Here is a 17,204-nt window from a genome sequence, read left to right as displayed (position 1 = left end):
CAGTGACCTTGTGACCACTGTGTGCTCTTGATTCATCCCTTAGAATCAATGGACTGTTGGAGGGTAAGAACTGTGTCCTATTAGTCTATTCCTAAGTACATTGACTGGCAAAGTGTGGGTGCTCCGAAAATGATGAACAGTGGTACCGTTCCATTAAATTAGATAGTTTTCCTTTTTTATGCCATGAGCTGAGAGGTTTATGGTTTGGCTAAAGGGAGTACTTCTTGGTATTGGGATAGAGGTGCTGACCTTGTGAAGACGGCCATTCTGATAGTCAAGGTGGCTCAAGAGAAAGGAGGATCAAGCTACTGGGAGTGAGTCTGGAGGGAATATAAGCCCATCTCTCTGTTTCTCTCAAAGCCCACCTCTGCACAAACTTGTGACAATATTGTAAGACGCCTTCCTCCCTAAGAGTACTGACTGTAAATACTGCTTTTTAGTTGTCTTTCTATTCAAAAAAAAAAAGAAACTGCCCTTAATCTCAGGCAATTGATTTCCTATTTACTCTGTTACTACCCTTCAATCATCAAGGTATGAGCACCTTGTTTAGGTTTCTAATTCAAAGGGCTTTTGAGGGGTGGGGAGGAGGCAGGGGGTGATTCTTATAAAAGTATTTAAACAAGAAATCAAATAGATGACATTAACAAACTTGGAAGCCAGCTGTTGATTTGAAGATGTCTCTTAACAGCAAGCAGGAGGCTGGGAAAATATATATATAAGGCCCTTAAGTCCTTATAACCCATAGTAATTGACATTAACTGATAGAGTTTGTTGGAGGCTTGCTTTCAAGGAACATTTGGCTTGATATAGACATAGAAAAGCTCAGGGAGTATACACAAGTAATGGTAATGGTGGCCCCCTTCTGGGAAGGGGAGCTGCATGACCAGAAGAGTGGGGGAAAGCCTTCTAATTGCTTATATTCCTATACTGTGTGCCTGTTCTATATACTGAAGAAGGTGTTCAACTTTTTTAATTTTTTTCTTTTATTGACTCGGGGGGTGGAGGCGGGGGTGGGGGGCGGCCAGGGGAGAGGGAGAGAAACATCACTCAGTTGTCTACTGCATGCACCCTGACTGGGGACCAGGCCCATGACCTTCAGTCTGTAGGACAATGCCCAGTCAACTGAGTCACACCAGCCAGGGCAAAAAGTGTTTAATTTAAAGGAAAAAGAAAAAGGGTGGGGAGGGACAACAGAAGAATCTTTGTAAATGCTTTTGAGGATGCTAACATATGGATGTGTTATTCTACCTCCAAATGAACAAAATCTTGGAAAATGGCCTCTGTAAGCAAATACATAGAGGACACGTCCATCTGGGGAAAGGGGCAGATGATAGAATTCTCAAGATTATTAGAAATGTCATGAAGACAACTGTAATCTTAACTCAGAGTATTTTACATCTTTCCGTGTAAACTTTTAACTTGGGTTCCTCCTGGTTACTAATCACAGAACAAAGGACCATTTTTGTGCAGCATTTTCCAATACATAGTGTCACTATTTTATTTATAAGCCTGTTTAATTTGGCCCAAGTAAATAAACTTGAGACTTACTCTATGGCAGATGTGTCACTTTTTATGTTTTTCGTAATAAAGCATCCTTATGAACATACTACTTTCTCATAACAAAGGTGGCTGGATAAGTTGTATACCTACCATGCAGTGAGGTGCTGCTTTTGGATGTCTTCAGGCTTCTTTGTTAGCTGTGGGTGGGCACTCAGAATGCCTGGTATTACCCATTGGAGAGTGGATTTTCCTTTATTCTGAGCTACAGTTTGACATCCCTTGGATGTTTTCTGTATAGACTTGTGGCTCCAGTGGTGGCAACATTTCCAAATCTTTGTGTATTTGTTTTGCTGAGATACTGAGCTGCTTACCCAGGAAGCAGAGGAAACCAGCCATGGCTGCCTGCTGGGCATGTCTCTGCTCCGAAGTGAAGTAGAGTTAACTTGGGAAATTCAGAAAGAACTGCTGGCTTTTGGCCCACAGAGTTTATGAAATGACTAGGGAAACAAGATGTCTCTTTAGCAATCAGATTTCCATAAAGTATAGGTTTGGCCTTGAATGCGCATTAAATTGTATCAGAAGTGACTTCTAAGTCTGCTCTTAGCTAAATATTATACAAATTATTGGATGGTAGAGAGTACGGAGAACACCATAGTCATGCTCACAAGTAGTAGGAGTTCCATCTTGAAAGTGAGACAGCTGATAAGTTTTTCTTAGTGAAATAACATTTCTCTTTTGGCCTCAATTTTGGTTCTTCATATAGAATATTTTGAGACTTCTAAGTTCTGGTAACTTAGAAGGTTCAGAATTTCTAGGAGTTGCTGTTTTGGTAGGCTTCACCATTTTTTTTGTTTGTTCCATTTTTCATAGTCTAATAAATGAGGTAACATGATATGACATTTGGATTAGTTGACTTTATGATTGTGGTTTACAAATGGTAGTGTTATTATAGAATAACAGCCTATATTAATTAGAAAAGCAGGTTTGCATGTTTTAATTTTTCATGTTTTTGTTTTTTTGCCTTTGTTTTTGGTTTTTAGAACTACTTTGTCCTACAAAATTGATTTGGATTACTAAATTGATAAATTGTTACTGTATTTTATAAAGAAACATTTATGATCTCATTGGAAGACATTCTCAACCACCCAAGTTGTATTGGTTTTATTATCTTAACCTTTGTTTTTAGGGAACTTGGGGAAGTGGATCTAAATTTTCTTTTGATGTTACGTCATTTAAATAATTTTTCAATCCCCTCACACACATAGGCTTTTCATTTTTCAAAAGAGTCCCCTAAGTCACCCAACAGTTACCATTATTTGCTCTGGTGCTGAGTGCCCAGCCTTTCCCCATCTCGGCTTTCACTCCATGACCAGAAGTGAGCGCTTCTGTCCAGGTACGGACGGTGCTGGCTGAGGGGCAAGTTACACGCAATTATTAGTGTCTTTTGTTCAAGTAGTATACAGAAACTTTTAAGAATATTTCTTTAAGAATTCCATAGCAATGTGCAGGACAATTCCCAGACAAAAGCTTTTTTCCCCAGCACTCAAAATTATGTGGTAATGATGCTAAATGGTGAGCATTTTCTACTTTCAGAGGTTCAACATCACAAGGGGAAAAGGCACTCACACTTGATTTTAAAATCCATTGGTATTGCTAACCTAATTCTCACCTTTGGAAGTCCGTCACCAAAAGTTTAATCAGAATTGTGCCGGGTTAGACCCATAGTCGATCTATAACAAAGAATGTCTTGTTAACAATAGGAAAAATCAGAGTGCTTCCTTCACCTGCCTGCTTTAAGTGTTCAGAACATGCTGGATGAGGCTGTCTACTCACCTTTTTTTGTCAGACTGGGCCAGGGTTTTTGATCCTACCGTCAGTGGAATTAGTAAATATTACAAGTTGTACATGTTTTTGACTTGACTTAAATTTTTTTTTCCAATAGAAACTATGTTCCAACTTCCTGTCAACAATCTTGGCAGTTTAAGAAAAGCCCGGAAAACTGTGAAAAAAATACTTAGTGACATTGGGTTGGAATACTGTAAAGAACACATAGAAGTAAGTAGCATGCCATTTTTTAATTTTAACATGACTCAGCTTCTGATCCATTACTTTGTGCCAGCAGCCAGGATGGTGAACTCTTAGGTACAATTCTGATTTTGAACCTCAGCGTGAGCTTCACCAGAGCTTTCTCAGCTAGCCTAACTTACTCCCTTCTCGCTAAAATGGACTCTTCGTCTTTGCATCCTGAGGCAAAAGCAGTTACCATTGAGGACATACACGTCAGACATTTCACTAGGTGCTTTAAAATTGTCTCTAGTTCAAATCCTTAAAACAGCCCCTAGAAGGATGTAGAAATCTTATCTCCAATTTACAAAAGAAGAAGCTGTAAGGAAACAGGTCCACCTCACAGTCGGTCAGTCCTGCTGGCAGGCAGGGTCTGTCTTTGGGACTCCAGAGCCTGCTCCCATTCTGATACACCTGAGTGTTCTGGTTGACCTTCCGATTGTTGAGGCTTGGTGGTTTGGGTGCTTGTTGTCTCTCTATATAGGATGTGAGCATTTGTTGGCCCTTTTGACCCATCATAGACTATTGTCTTCCCCTTGTGTAGCAGTTTGGACTTTACAAACTGTTTTTCTAGCATTTTATTCTGTGAGCTTTATGTATGTGTAAGAGCCCTGTGGGGTAGCCAGTGCATTGGTTCCTCCTTTTCCAGTTCTCGTTGCTCCAGGTCTTACAGTTAGTTGGTCAACAAAGCCTCTGATTCAAAAGAAATGTTTAAAGACATTTTTCCCCCTAGGCTTTAAGTTCCAGCTGGTCGGGGACCAGGACCACCTTGTCCATCCATGTATCCCCAGCACCTAGCACAGTGCTAAGCACAGAATAAGCACTCAATAAATGTTTGGATGGAATTAAAAATACAAAAGCAATTTCCTTTATTCAACAGGTTTTCTTTTCCTGATTCCCGGCAGTAGTCTAGGGATTTGCCAAGGAGACTAAAGCTTCTCTAGTTATGCTGTCCCCAGCACTAAGGTCGCTCTACCCCCCTTCCCACCCCTCGAGTTCAGGTAGAGCTGCCTGATGGAACAGTGTGTTCACATCACACTCAGTGGGGCATCTTCCTAGGAATAAATAATGAAAATAATAAGGTATATTTTCTATCCTGCGTTTTTTTTCCCCTCCCATTATTAACACCAGTTACATATCCTGGAATTTATATGTACTTGATTTTCCCACACTGAATTGTGAACCTACTACCTCTTAGGGCCAAGGGGAATTATACCCTAATACTTTCTATCTTCCTAGCCTGGGGGAAGCAGGCCATTAAGTTTTTGCATAAGAGTATAAAATTTAACTATTTCCTTTGAAAACCTTCCTTTCGGGGTTCAGAAATCTTGAGTTTTCTTCCCCGTCCAATCTCCCCTCTCCCGCCCCCATTATCAGAGTATCACATCTGTAGCGCTACAGCAGGCATCACGCTCCGCTCTAATACTGCCACCGTGGAGTTGCAAGACTCTGATGAAGGGTACTTACTGCCACTGTGGAGTTACAGGACTCTGATGAAGGGTACTTCGGTATTAAAATGTGTCTGAATTTGTCTTAAATTAGAATTTTAGCATTTTCCTTGGAAACCTGTCAGACCATTAGGGGAATGTTTAGGTGATAAAATGTTCAGTACAACTTCCACGTGCCTTTTTGTATTTCCTAAGAGCTTTGTGACTCCTGGTTTATTTCATTCTCGATGGGGTTAATTTTCCAGTACATCACACCAACCCTAGTTAAGAGAAAGGATGTATAAGTAAGATTGAGGTAGAGTTGATACCACTATGTTTTTGTAAACTTCTTTCACTGTTTTCTAGGATTTTAAACAGTTTGAACCTAATGACTTTTATTTGAAAAACACTACATGGGAGGATGTAGGACTGTGGGACCCTTCACTTACAAAAAATCAGGTAAGTGGCACAGGTACACATCTTCAACTTAGACCTTTCGTAGTGATGAACTGTTTGTAGGGGACCTAAAGTGGGAGGTGTCAAAATGAGTCCAGTCATGCGCCACATAATGACGTTTTTGTCAGTGATGGACTGAACAGTAGAGATCCTGTAAGATGATTACAGAACTGAAAAAGACCTGTTGCCTAGTGACGCTGAGGTTGTAAGATAGTGTGACGCATTGCCCGCATGTTCGTGGTGATGCTGGTATAAACAGACGGCTGCTGGTCATGTGGAAGTAGAGCACACACTGTTATGTACAGTACATAGTACTTGCTAATGGTAATGAACTGTTCCTGGTTTATGTTTACTCTTATACTTTTTCATTGTTGTTTGAGAATGTACTCTTTCTACTTAACATTTTTTTTAAGTTTGCTGTAAAGCGATATGTTTTGTTACTCCAGAAACAGCTTCATGCATCTATTTACCCCACGTCTCTTGATTGCATCATTATTCTTGTGCTTGATTTAATCTTGTTTGTTTTGTTCATCATGACCCCTGAGCATACCAAATCCACTGCTAATGTTGACAGTGAGAGGCCATGTCAAGATTTTGACCTGGAAATGAAATTAAGAGTAATTTAAGGACTACAAAGGTGGAAAACCAGTGGTGGTTATTGCTCGGCGGTCAGGCACAACCCGTTCCACCATAGCTACAGTCTAAAGAATAAGAACAAAGTGACAGAAGCTGTCGAAACTGCTTCATTGAGGCGATGAGATTAACAGATTTCACGAAGGGCCTATATCATGCACGGAGAAACTCAATGACCTGGACTGAAGACCACACACAGAAGCATACACCCCTCTGCACCTTGACGGTCGTGGCCAAAGCAAAACATTTGTGATGCTGAAAGAAAACGCTAGACCCAACTACGATGTTGCATGTACTGCCAGCTCCAGGTGGTTTAAAGGATTCGTTACAGAATGTGAAAGTGAGGGGTAAGTCTGCTCGTGCTGATGTGAGGGCAGCTGAAGAAATTTTGGAGACTCTAGGTAAGCTCATTGTAGAGGAAAACTACTTGCCAGAGCAAATATTCTGTATGGATGAAAGCTCCTCACTCTAGAAAAGGGTGACTGAAAGGACTTTAATCCATAAGAAGGCCAAGTCAGTGTCAGGTTTCAGGGCTTTAAGGACAGGACGAGAGTCCTGCTTGGGGGCCGTGCTGCATGCTACAAATGGAACCTTTGTGATGGCACAGTGAGAACCCCAGGGCCTTCGCCCGTGTCAGCAAGCACACAGTGCCAGCGCACTGCAGGAAAATGGGAGTCACAGATGCCTGACCTCCTCTTCTAAGATGCCCTCCTGAATTGCTACAGCAGCAAACTGGAGAAGTACTATTTGGAGAATGACATGTCTTTCAACATTTTGGTTATTGTTGGTAATGCTCCTGAACATCCTCCTTTTTTATTGGTGATCTTCACCCCAATATCATAGTAGTAATTCTCCATCCAAACACCACCTCTTTGATCCAGCCAGTGAATCGAGGAGTATAACAGCTTTTAAAGCCATGACCTTTGCCTGGGCTACTGTTGAAACAAGAACAACTCTGAGAAGACACTAATGAAATTCTAGAAGGATCATATTATCTATGACTGCATAGAATCTTGCTTAGGGTGATGTCACCTAGGGATGCACATTAGGCATCTGGAAGAAGATGCTCAAGAGGTTTGTCCATGGGATTTGCCAAGGATGAAGAGGTTGCAAAAATCAATCAGGCTTTGGTTAAGATGGCAGCCAACTTGAACCTGGGTCTGGGTAAGAGTGACGTGGAGGAGCTCCTGCAGGTGGTTCCTGAGGAGCTGACTAATGAGGAGTCACTGGGACCGAAACAGGACCACACAGCTGAAGAAGAGGCGAGAGAAAATGAAACTGCAGAAGAAAAAGAACCCCCAGGAAACCTCACAGTGAAGGGTTTAGCAAAAAAGCTTTTGCAGACTTCAATAAGCTCCTTTAAAAGTTTGAAAATGTGGACCCCAACACAGAAAGGTTCTCATAATAGAGAGGAATGTTCATGGTGCACTATATCTGCCCACAAGCAGGTCTGTAATGAAAAAAACAAACCAAGGAAAACCACCATGGACACTTCTGAAAAGAGTGGAACCTCCTCCAGAAGAGCCTCGGGTCCTTCAGGAGGTGGGCCAAACGGAACCGTTGTTCTCTCAGAGCTGACAAGACAGCCCCCGGCACTGGAAGACCAGACCTTCCGGTGCAGAAAGATTTGGAGGTGAAAGGCAGTGATACTGATGATTCCAACCCTGTGTAGGTCTAGGCTAATTGTATGTGTCTAAGTTTTTAACAAAAAAAAAAAGTGTTTTTTAATAGCAAAGCTTATAGAATAAGGATATAAAGAAAAAATAATACAGTTATACAACGTGTTTATGCTTTCAGTGGTGGTTATAAAAAGTCAAAACATCTTAAAGACAATTTATAAAGTATAAAAGTTATAGTAAGCTAAGAAGAATTTATTAAAAGATGCCCTGGCTGGTGTGGCTTGGTGGATTGAGTGCTGGCCGGCAAATCACAGGGTCTCAGGTTCGATTTGCAGTCTAGGGCACGCGCCTGGGTTGTGGGCCAAGCCCCCAGTAAAGGAGTGTGTGGGAGGCAACCACATACTGATGTTTCTCTCCCTCTCTCCCTCCCTCCCTCTCTCTTTTCGCCTCTCTAAGAATTGAAATCTTTTTTTTGTTGTTTGTTTTCATGAATTTAGTGTAGTCCACATGTATAGTATTTTTAAGGTCCACAGCAGTAGGTAGGAGTGTTCTAGACCTTCACATTTACCACACATTCACTGAGTTACCCAGAGCAACTTCCAGTCCTGCAGCCTCCGCTCATGGTAAGTGCTCTCTGTGTATAGGTGTGCCGTTTTTAATTTTTTATACCATATTTTTTCCTGTACCTTTTGTAGGTTTAGACACACAATACTTAACCATTCTGTTATGATTGTCTGTAGTATTCATTACAGTAACCTGTACGGGTTTTTGTAGCTGAGGAGCAACAGGCTATATACCGTATAGCTCAGGTGTATTGTAGGCTGTATGTACCATCTAGGTCTGGGATGTTCACACAATGATGAAATGACTTAATGATGTATTTCTCAGGATATGTATCTGTTCATAAAGTGACGCTTGACTGTATTTCACATTTTCTTAGTGGTAGGGAAAACTAAGAAGAACTTTGTGTCTTTTTGTCATTGGACTAAAACTTCAAGTTTAAAAGTTAGAAATTTTGTTACTTAAAAATTCTGAAGCCCATTGTATGCTGGCACTCCTCTGCTCCCCAAAAAGGACTACTTCTGTTTCTGAAATCCTTCCAACATTCTGTTCATCTAGGTTATCCATCATTTTTCTGTGTGTTGCAACCCTTGTTTTTTCAGAGGGGAGAACCAGGCTCATTCTTCCATTTAAGTTTTCTTATTTATGTTGATGCCCCCCACCTACCTCTGTGGGAGGTGGGGTTGGTGGTTCGATAAGGTAACAGTCACAGAGAGGTGTGACTTAAAGTTTTACGAATTGGAGTTGAAAACTGAGTGCAAGGCACTAGCAATACCAACAAGTATTGTTAGGTGAAGCTCTGACCCCCAGAAAGGAAGTTAATGGGTTGCATTTCCTGTTCCACAGGGAGAAGTGACTATCGATTCATACTTTACCATTACCTATTTCAGTAGCTATTACAATTCTGGATTATTGATCTGTTCATCTATTGGAACATACTTGTCAGAGAATTAGTACTTTCAAATTTTTCCTCAGAAATTTTATAGTATCTGATAGAACCAAACAGAAGTTTGGTTCTAAAATTTGGTTCTAATTTACTAATTCCCCAGAAAAAGGTATTAACCAACAGTCCTAGTATAAAGAAGTTTCCAAGTAGGACACATGACTAAGTTTTAGGAATCCCAGAGCCTCATATTCTAACACTAAAGAAAGGTGGAGATGTAAGGAAGAGCACAGTATTTCATTTCGACGGAAACCAGTATCTACAAGCAGCTTCCCAGGGAGAAGAGCCCATCTCTGGCCAACCTCGTGTTTGCCCGCCCTCATCCGAGGACCCGAGGCACGGGTGGTAACAGTGAGCGGGGCACTTCTGGCTTTTTGTAGCACCACGGGCTCCTTGCAGTCTGTAAGATATTTATTATTTAAATTCTTAAAATTTGAGTCAAAGAAGCTGTCAACTTCATTACTTCTTTGAAAAGGTTAAAGCTGCTCTTGGCTAAGAAGGAACAGCATGGCTTGTAGAAGAAAGCCTGCTTTTCAAATCAGTGTTTGGGTCAGCATTGGAACCTGAATACTATCCTGGTCTTTTGTCAGAGGGAAAAATGAGGTTTTCGAAGATGTGCCTTTTTGTGTGAAAACTTGCCCATGATGGGAAGGATAAAAGCTCTATCTTTATATTTTATTGCCTAATTGTCCCGCAACACTGGGCTCTGAATTTTACTGTATAAAATCTGAAGCCATGCTGAATCACAGCGTGAAAGTGATTGAACATAGTTTGTTCTCGTCGTTTCTAACTGTAGAATGTTTATCTTGAAGCCATTTGTCTTTGGTTTGTCTAAAACCAGTCAGCAAGTGGGACTCTGGTCTTTTCTAAGCACTGAGGAAGAACTTAGAATTGGGTTTTTTTTATTTACACTGTGGGACTCAAAAGTATTTAGTTTAAAACATCTTTCTCACTTGAGTATATTTCATGAATTTATTTTGCAAAAGAAAAAAAATGCTTTAGAGAGCTTCAGTTCTAAAAGTAAGTTGTCTGTTAAGAACAGAATGCCTGAATAAAAACCTAGAACCTGCTACTGCCTGTCCGGTGGCATTCTGACCCTGTTCTTGTCTTCTCTTTAGGACTACCGGACAAAACCTTTCTGCTGCAGCGCGTGTCCGTTCTCCTCGAAATTCTTCTCTGCCTACAAAAGTCACTTTCGGAATGTCCACAGTGAAGACTTTGAAAACAGGATTCTCCTTAATTGCCCCTACTGTACCTTCAATGCAGACAAAAAGACTTTGGAAACACACATCAAAATATTCCACGCTCCAAACGTCAGCGCACCAAGTAGCAGCCTCAGCACTTTCAAAGATAAAAGCAAAAATGATGGCCTTAAACCTAAGCAGGCTGACAGTGTAGAGCAAGCTGTTTATTACTGTAAGAAGTGCACTTACCGAGATCCTCTTTATGAAATAGTTAGGAAGCACATTTACAGGGAACATTTTCAGCATGTGGCAGCACCTTACATAGCAAAGGCAGGTGAAAAATCGCTCAACGGTGCTGTCCCCCTAGGCTCGAATGCCCGGGAAGAGGGTAGTATTCACTGCAAGCGATGCCTTTTCATGCCAAAGTCCTACGAAGCTTTGGTACAACATGTCATCGAAGACCATGAACGCATAGGCTACCAGGTCACTGCCATGATTGGGCACACGAATGTGGTGGTTCCCCGATCCAAACCTCTGATGCTGATTGCTCCCAAACCTCAAGATAAGAAGGGCGTGGGACTCCAGTCAAGAATTGGTCCCCTTGCTTCTGGAAATGTCCGGTCTTTGCCTTCACAGCAGATGGTGAATCGACTCTCCATACCAAAGCCTAACTTAAATTCTACAGGAGTCAACGTGATGTCTAACGTTCACCTGCAGCAGAACAATTACGGCGTCAAATCTGTAGGCCAGGGCTATGGCGTTGGTCAGTCAATGAGACTGGGCCTCGGTGGCAGCGCGCCCGTTTCTGTTCCTCAGCAGTCTCAGTCTGTGAAGCAGTTACTTCCAAGTGGGAACGGAAGGGCTTACGGGCTCGGGTCCGAGCAGCGGTCCCAGGCACCGGCACGATACGCCCTGCAGTCTGCCAACGCCTCCTCTCTCTCGTCGGGCCCGCTGAAGCCGCCCTCCCTCCCCCAGCCACAGGCGTCCCGGGTGCTAGGTCAGCCCACTTCCAAACCTGCTGCTGCCGCCACGGGCCCTCCCCCTGCCAACACTTCCTCAACCCAGAAGTGGAAGATATGTACAATCTGTAACGAGCTTTTTCCTGAAAACGTCTACAGTGTGCACTTCGAAAAAGAACATAAAGCTGAGAAAGTCCCGGCAGTGGCCAACTACATTATGAAAATACACAATTTTACTAGCAAATGCCTCTACTGTAATCGCTACTTGCCCACAGATACCCTTCTCAACCATATGTTAATTCATGGTCTGTCTTGTCCGTACTGCCGCTCGACATTCAATGACGTGGAGAAGATGGCAGCGCACATGAGGATGGTTCACATTGATGAGGAGATGGGACCTAAAACAGATTCTACCTTGAGCTTTGATTTGACATTGCAGCAGGGTAGTCACACTAACATTCATCTCCTTGTGACCACGTACAACCTGAGGGATGCCCCGGCCGAATCTGTTGCTTACCATGCCCAGAACAACCCTCCCATCCCTCCAAAGCCACAGCCAAAAGTTCAGGAAAAAGCAGATATCCCTGTTAAAAGTTCACCTCAAGCTGCGGTGCCCTATAAAAAGGATGTCGGAAAAACCCTTTGCCCTCTTTGCTTCTCAATCCTGAAAGGACCCATATCTGATGCACTTGCACATCACTTACGAGAGAGGCACCAAGTCATTCAGACAGTTCATCCGGTGGAGAAAAAGCTCACCTACAAATGTATCCATTGCCTTGGTGTGTATACCAGCAACATGACCGCCTCAACTATCACTCTGCATCTGGTTCACTGCAGGGGCGTGGGAAAGACCCAGAACGGCCAGGACAAGACGAACGCACCGTCTCGGCTCAATCAGTCGCCGGGACTGGCACCTGTGAAGCGCACTTACGAGCAAATGGAATTTCCCTTGCTGAAAAAGCGAAAGCTAGAAGAAGATAGCGACTCGCCTGGCTTCTTCGAAGAGAAGCCTGAGGAGCCTGTTGTTTTAGCTTTAGACCCCAAGGGTCACGAAGATGATTCCTACGAAGCCAGGAAGAGCTTCCTGACGAAGTATTTCAACAAGCAGCCCTACCCCACCAGGAGAGAGATTGAGAAGCTGGCGGCCAGCCTGTGGCTGTGGAAGAGCGACATCGCCTCCCACTTCAGTAACAAGAGGAAGAAGTGTGTCCGAGACTGCGAGAAGTACAAGCCGGGCGTGCTGCTGGGCTTCAACATGAAAGAGTTAAACAAAGTTAAGCACGAGATGGATTTTGATGCTGAGTGGCTCTTCGAAAATCACGATGAGAAGGATTCCAGAGTCAATGCTAGTAAAACTGCCGACAAGAAGCTCAACCTTGGGAAGGAAGAGGACAGTTCCTCAGACAGTTTTGAAAATTTGGAAGAAGAGTCCAACGGAAGTGGTAGCCCTTTTGACCCTGTTTTTGAAGCTGAGCCTAAAATGTCTAATGATAATCCAGAGGAGCACATACCGAAGGTCATTTCTGAGGATGCTTTCGAATCTGAGGAGAAGCTAGACCAAAAAGGGGGAGATGGTTCCAAGTTTGAGACGCTCCGCTTGACTGAGGAACCAGCCAAACTAACGCACGAGGCTTCTGACAGTGAGGCTGACCAGGAGGATGCCGTGGAGTGGAAAGACGGCGCTTCTCCGTGCGAGAGCGGCCCTGGCTCCCAGCAGGTGTCAGACTTGGAAGACAACGCGTGTGAAGTGAAACCAGGAACCTGGTCCGATGAGTCTTCCCAGAGCGAAGACGCAAGGAGCAGTAAGCCAGCTGCCAAAAAAAAGGCTACTGTGCAAGGTGACAGAGAGCAGTTGAAATGGAAGAATAGTTCCTATGGAAAAGTTGAAGGGTTTTGGTCCAAGGACCAGTCACAGTGGAAGAATGCATCTGAAAATGATGAGCGCTTATCCAACCCACAGATTGAGTGGCAGAATAGCACAATTGACAGTGAGGACGGGGAGCAGTTTGAGAACATGGCCGACGGCGTGGCTGAGCCGATGCACGGCAGCTTAACCGGGGTTAAACTGAGCAGCCAGCAGGCGTGAGCGCCAGGTCCTCTGGCGTCAAGACACGCTGCGGCCTGGACCTCGGTTGTCCTCCGAGTGTGTCTGCAGAACCGCTCTGACTAGTATGGCCTCCCGAGTGCTGGGTCCTCGGGCTTTGCGGACCTGTGGCCACTGCGACCCCAGTGGTGGTTTCTGTGCCCAGTGATCTTGCTTCAGAACTTGGCTGTGACACAGTGACTCAATGTGAAAAACCAGTAAGCTGGTGGCTCACATATGCACATGAGAAAAAGCAAAGGTTTATTTTATCTGCCTTCTCAACATTTCTTTCCCTCTGTAAAATGTTTGGTTGGATGTCCTTAAGAAGTGTTCTGATTCACATGGTAGCGTAGGGCCAACATACAAGCTACCAGTCTGACGTGTACAGTAGACTTCGGGGAAGTTTGGTTTTTTTCATGTATTCATTCTGAATAGTTGAAATGTATATTTGTACAGTCTTTTAGACCTATTCAAGTGATGCTTATGATATTGTTACTGTGTACCCATCATAGGTTTTTTTTTAGTGTTGCCCTTGCTGTGTAATAAACGCTGTATCTAGTTTACCTAGCAAAGCCTGAAACGACGCTAGTATGGACTTTTGAACAGACTTAGTTTTTGCACATAACCTTGTACAATCTTGCAACAGAGGCCAGCCACGTAAGATATATATCTGGACTCTCTTGTATTATAGAATTTTTCTTGTTCTGAATATTCTTGACATTACTGCTGACAAACAAAAACCGGTATTTCAGGATCTGTTTTCTGAAATCTTTTAAGCTAAAATCACATGGAAGAATTGACTTTGCAACTACTAATTTTGACACCTTTTAGATCTGTATGAAAGTGTTGTGTTGGCGCAGCAAACCAATGCGTGCTGCATTTTGGATATTTAGTTTTCTCTTTAGTTAAACACCACCTGGTGTATTCATTTATACCATCTAATATATGACACTGTTGTAGTATGTATAATTTTGTGATCTTTATTTCCCTTTGTATTCATTTTAAGCATCTAAATAAATTGCTGTATTGTGCTTAATGTAAATACTTGCTTTATTACACATTACAGTTCCGTGTCCATGAGTCTGTCTTGTGCCAGTTGGTGCCGTGGCTCCCCTTCATCAAACACGGAAGCCACAGCCACCAAGGATGCCTGTGGAAGACCGTGGTCTGCCACTGGCAGAAGGATCGGTTTCGTGGCACCTGTTAACATTCTTTTGGTTTTGTCTTTTTCCTTTTTATCTGCTAAAATGAACATCCTTGTGTTTTTTAGTTACCCGTTTGTTAGGGAGCAAGAACCTGCTTACATATGTGAATGTTGCGATGATAAAAGGATAAGAACATAAATTGACATTAATTTGCAAGCAGAATCTTAATGCCCTGGTGTCCTTTCTTTTAAATGAAATGAATGTTACTTTTCACCTTATGGGAACAACTGTACTGAACAGGTAAACTACTCTGTTATACAAACTCTCTTTTGACCATCTTGCTATGAAGAAAAAGGCTTTGGAGATCACATGTTTGGAGGGCTTTCACAATGGAAGGAGCTGGTATATTTACTATGCAAGGATTCCCAAGAGCGACTAATACTAAAGAACAGTAAGTTACAAGGAGGTAGTACTAGCCAACATTTTCAGCAATTATGACAGTGATGGGATCCTCCAATCCATGCAGGGATATTGGCCTAAACTAAGTTCTGAAGTGGGTGGTGTCCATAATTTCTAAGACTCCAAAAGATTCATCTCATTAATGCTTTTGTTGCCTGAGTAGAAATTCAAGCAACCTCCTCCTGAAACGTCATGCTACTCGATATAGGAGAAAGCATAAGAGAATCTTTAGGCTACTCGGGGTTGGCATGAGGCTAAATTCCGTACTGCTAGGTTATAAATTCTGTGGACACCAGCTAATATTTAGGACAGATTGTCCCCAAACACCAAATAAAAAAAAAAAAATAGAATTGGGAAGGATGGTGGTATCAGCTGAATTGAAGCCATCTCACATTTGTTTTGAAATTGCTCTGCTTAATTGCCAGGTGGGAAGAATTGGTCCTGGGCTTTGTAGTCCTACATGGAGTACTAATGAGGGGTGTGCAAAATAGCCCGGGTGGGGGAGCAGCAGCGGGAAAGCTTCCTTGCTGGGGTGGTGGGAGTGGACCTGGTCGGCATTCAGAAAAGAGTCTAGCCACCTGAGAAGTGGACCTAATGAAATGTTGCAGAAGCCCTAAAAGTGTCTCAATAAAAGCCATTTTTATTAAAAGAAAGCTGTTGCTACTGTTTGCTTTGGGAATGATCTGAAAATAAAAGCTGTGGCAAGCTGCTACCTGCTGGGTAATGAGAGAATATAACTGGAATTTGAGCAATTCTGTAGATGTTTCTTTTAACAAGGAAGAAACAATTCCAGGGAACTGGTTGCCCTCCAACCTCCCTGTGGCCGTGATTCCAGAGTCGGACTGGCGCGCTTGGTTTCTCCCCCTTTCCAGCACTCCAGAGCACTGCCTCTGTCCCCTCTTTGAGATCTGGGCTGCTGCGGCAGAGCTGAGCCTCTTACCGCCCTGTCGTCGCGCGTGTGGTCCAGATGCCTGCCCATTCGTAAAACCGCACCATTTCAGGAGGCAACACGAGTGCCAGGTCTGAGAACGATCAAGCGAACATAGGGGAGTGCCCCGGCTGTAGTGAAGTGTTTCTTCACTACAGCCGTTAAAATGGCTCTTGCCGAGTGAGCACTGCCACGTGGGTGTTTCCCCACCCCCACTGTAGGCTGCCAGCGCCAGACCCTCCAGGCGGGGCCCCTCTAGGTGCCTCTGCCACTGCAGCTTGAGAACCACTCAGGCTGAGTGATGGGAAGTCTGTTCTTGACTAACAAAGTGCAATGGGACATGACGAACACTAGGTGTCGGGTGAGCCTCCTGCCCCTCCCCTCAGCAGTGGGCTTCTCTACCCATTGTGACCCGCATCCCTCGCCCACCCCGGCTGCTCGTCGGGCTGGCACCAGCTGCAGGCATGTTTCACCAATGTGTCATGTAAAAACATAAACCCCCAGAAGACTGGCAGTGAGAGGAAGAGCAGCTCCCGCTACTGTGAAATGCTGTTCCAACTATGGGTTGGCCACCATACGGTGTTCTAGAAAAAGACTGTTGCAGCTGCGAGAAACTCTCAGCAGTCAAATTAGAAAGCAAAAACAAGGCATCTACCAGCTCCCACTGGAAGGCTGGTTAGCTTGAGAACACATCCAAACTCGCACCCAAGGAGGGTGGCCCTTCGGTAACCATCCTGCCACTTCCCACCAACTGAGTCCACTCGCACTGAGTTCACTGTGACTTGAATCGAGTGGGGACTGGGTGCAAAAGCCAACACACGAGGTGAGAACTGCATGTCCTGGGAATCCTTCAGGCGCGATTTCAAAGTGCCCCAACTGAGGACCCGGGCGGGGGCGGGGGGGGGGGGTTCACAGTCATTTCCAGGACAGCTGCCCTCTGAACAGACAACAGGGCAGAGTCTTTGGTTCCAGTTAAATGAGTTGTGGCAGGAGTGTGTGTGTTTCAGAACACAACGTCTGTGCGTCTGAGAGCCAGACCGACCCCTCCCCCACCTCCCCAGTACACCATCAGGTCTCAGATGTACAGCCATTTTGGCCCAAACTGGTTTTTGCAATACAAATCTTGTACGCTCGTTGTCATTGTCGCACTACTAAATGAAGCAAAACAGATATCCTAATAAGCAAATTGTTCACCTTTTCAAAATTGATCAAGCAAGCACCTAGAAGGAAAAAAGCTTTTCTA

At 43.7% G+C, this 17,204-nt stretch overlaps 1 protein-coding gene across 2 annotated transcripts in view; it reads left to right on the top strand.

The window, feature by feature from the left end:
- The window catches only part of LOC114506966 (activity dependent neuroprotector homeobox), a 33,745-nt gene extending 18,063 nt beyond the window's left edge, over positions 1-15,682 (top strand). For both annotated transcript variants that reach the window (XM_028524929.2, XM_028524930.2), the window contains 3 exons: positions 3,443-3,555; positions 5,358-5,450; positions 10,322-15,682. In XM_028524929.2, coding sequence (XP_028380730.1) covers positions 3,448-3,555; positions 5,358-5,450; positions 10,322-13,432 — 3,312 coding nt within the window. In that variant the 5' untranslated portion in view covers positions 3,443-3,447 and the 3' untranslated portion in view covers positions 13,433-15,682. The remainder of the gene's footprint in view (positions 1-3,442; positions 3,556-5,357; positions 5,451-10,321) is intronic.
- The last annotated feature ends 1,522 nt before the right edge of the window (positions 15,683-17,204 follow it).

Source organism: Phyllostomus discolor, chromosome 9 (genome assembly GCF_004126475.2).
Source record: "Phyllostomus discolor isolate MPI-MPIP mPhyDis1 chromosome 9, mPhyDis1.pri.v3, whole genome shotgun sequence".
Taxonomy (NCBI): Eukaryota; Metazoa; Chordata; class Mammalia; order Chiroptera; family Phyllostomidae; genus Phyllostomus; species Phyllostomus discolor.
Note: the sequence above shows the minus strand (reverse complement) of the source record. Positions and strands in the feature narration are given on the sequence as shown.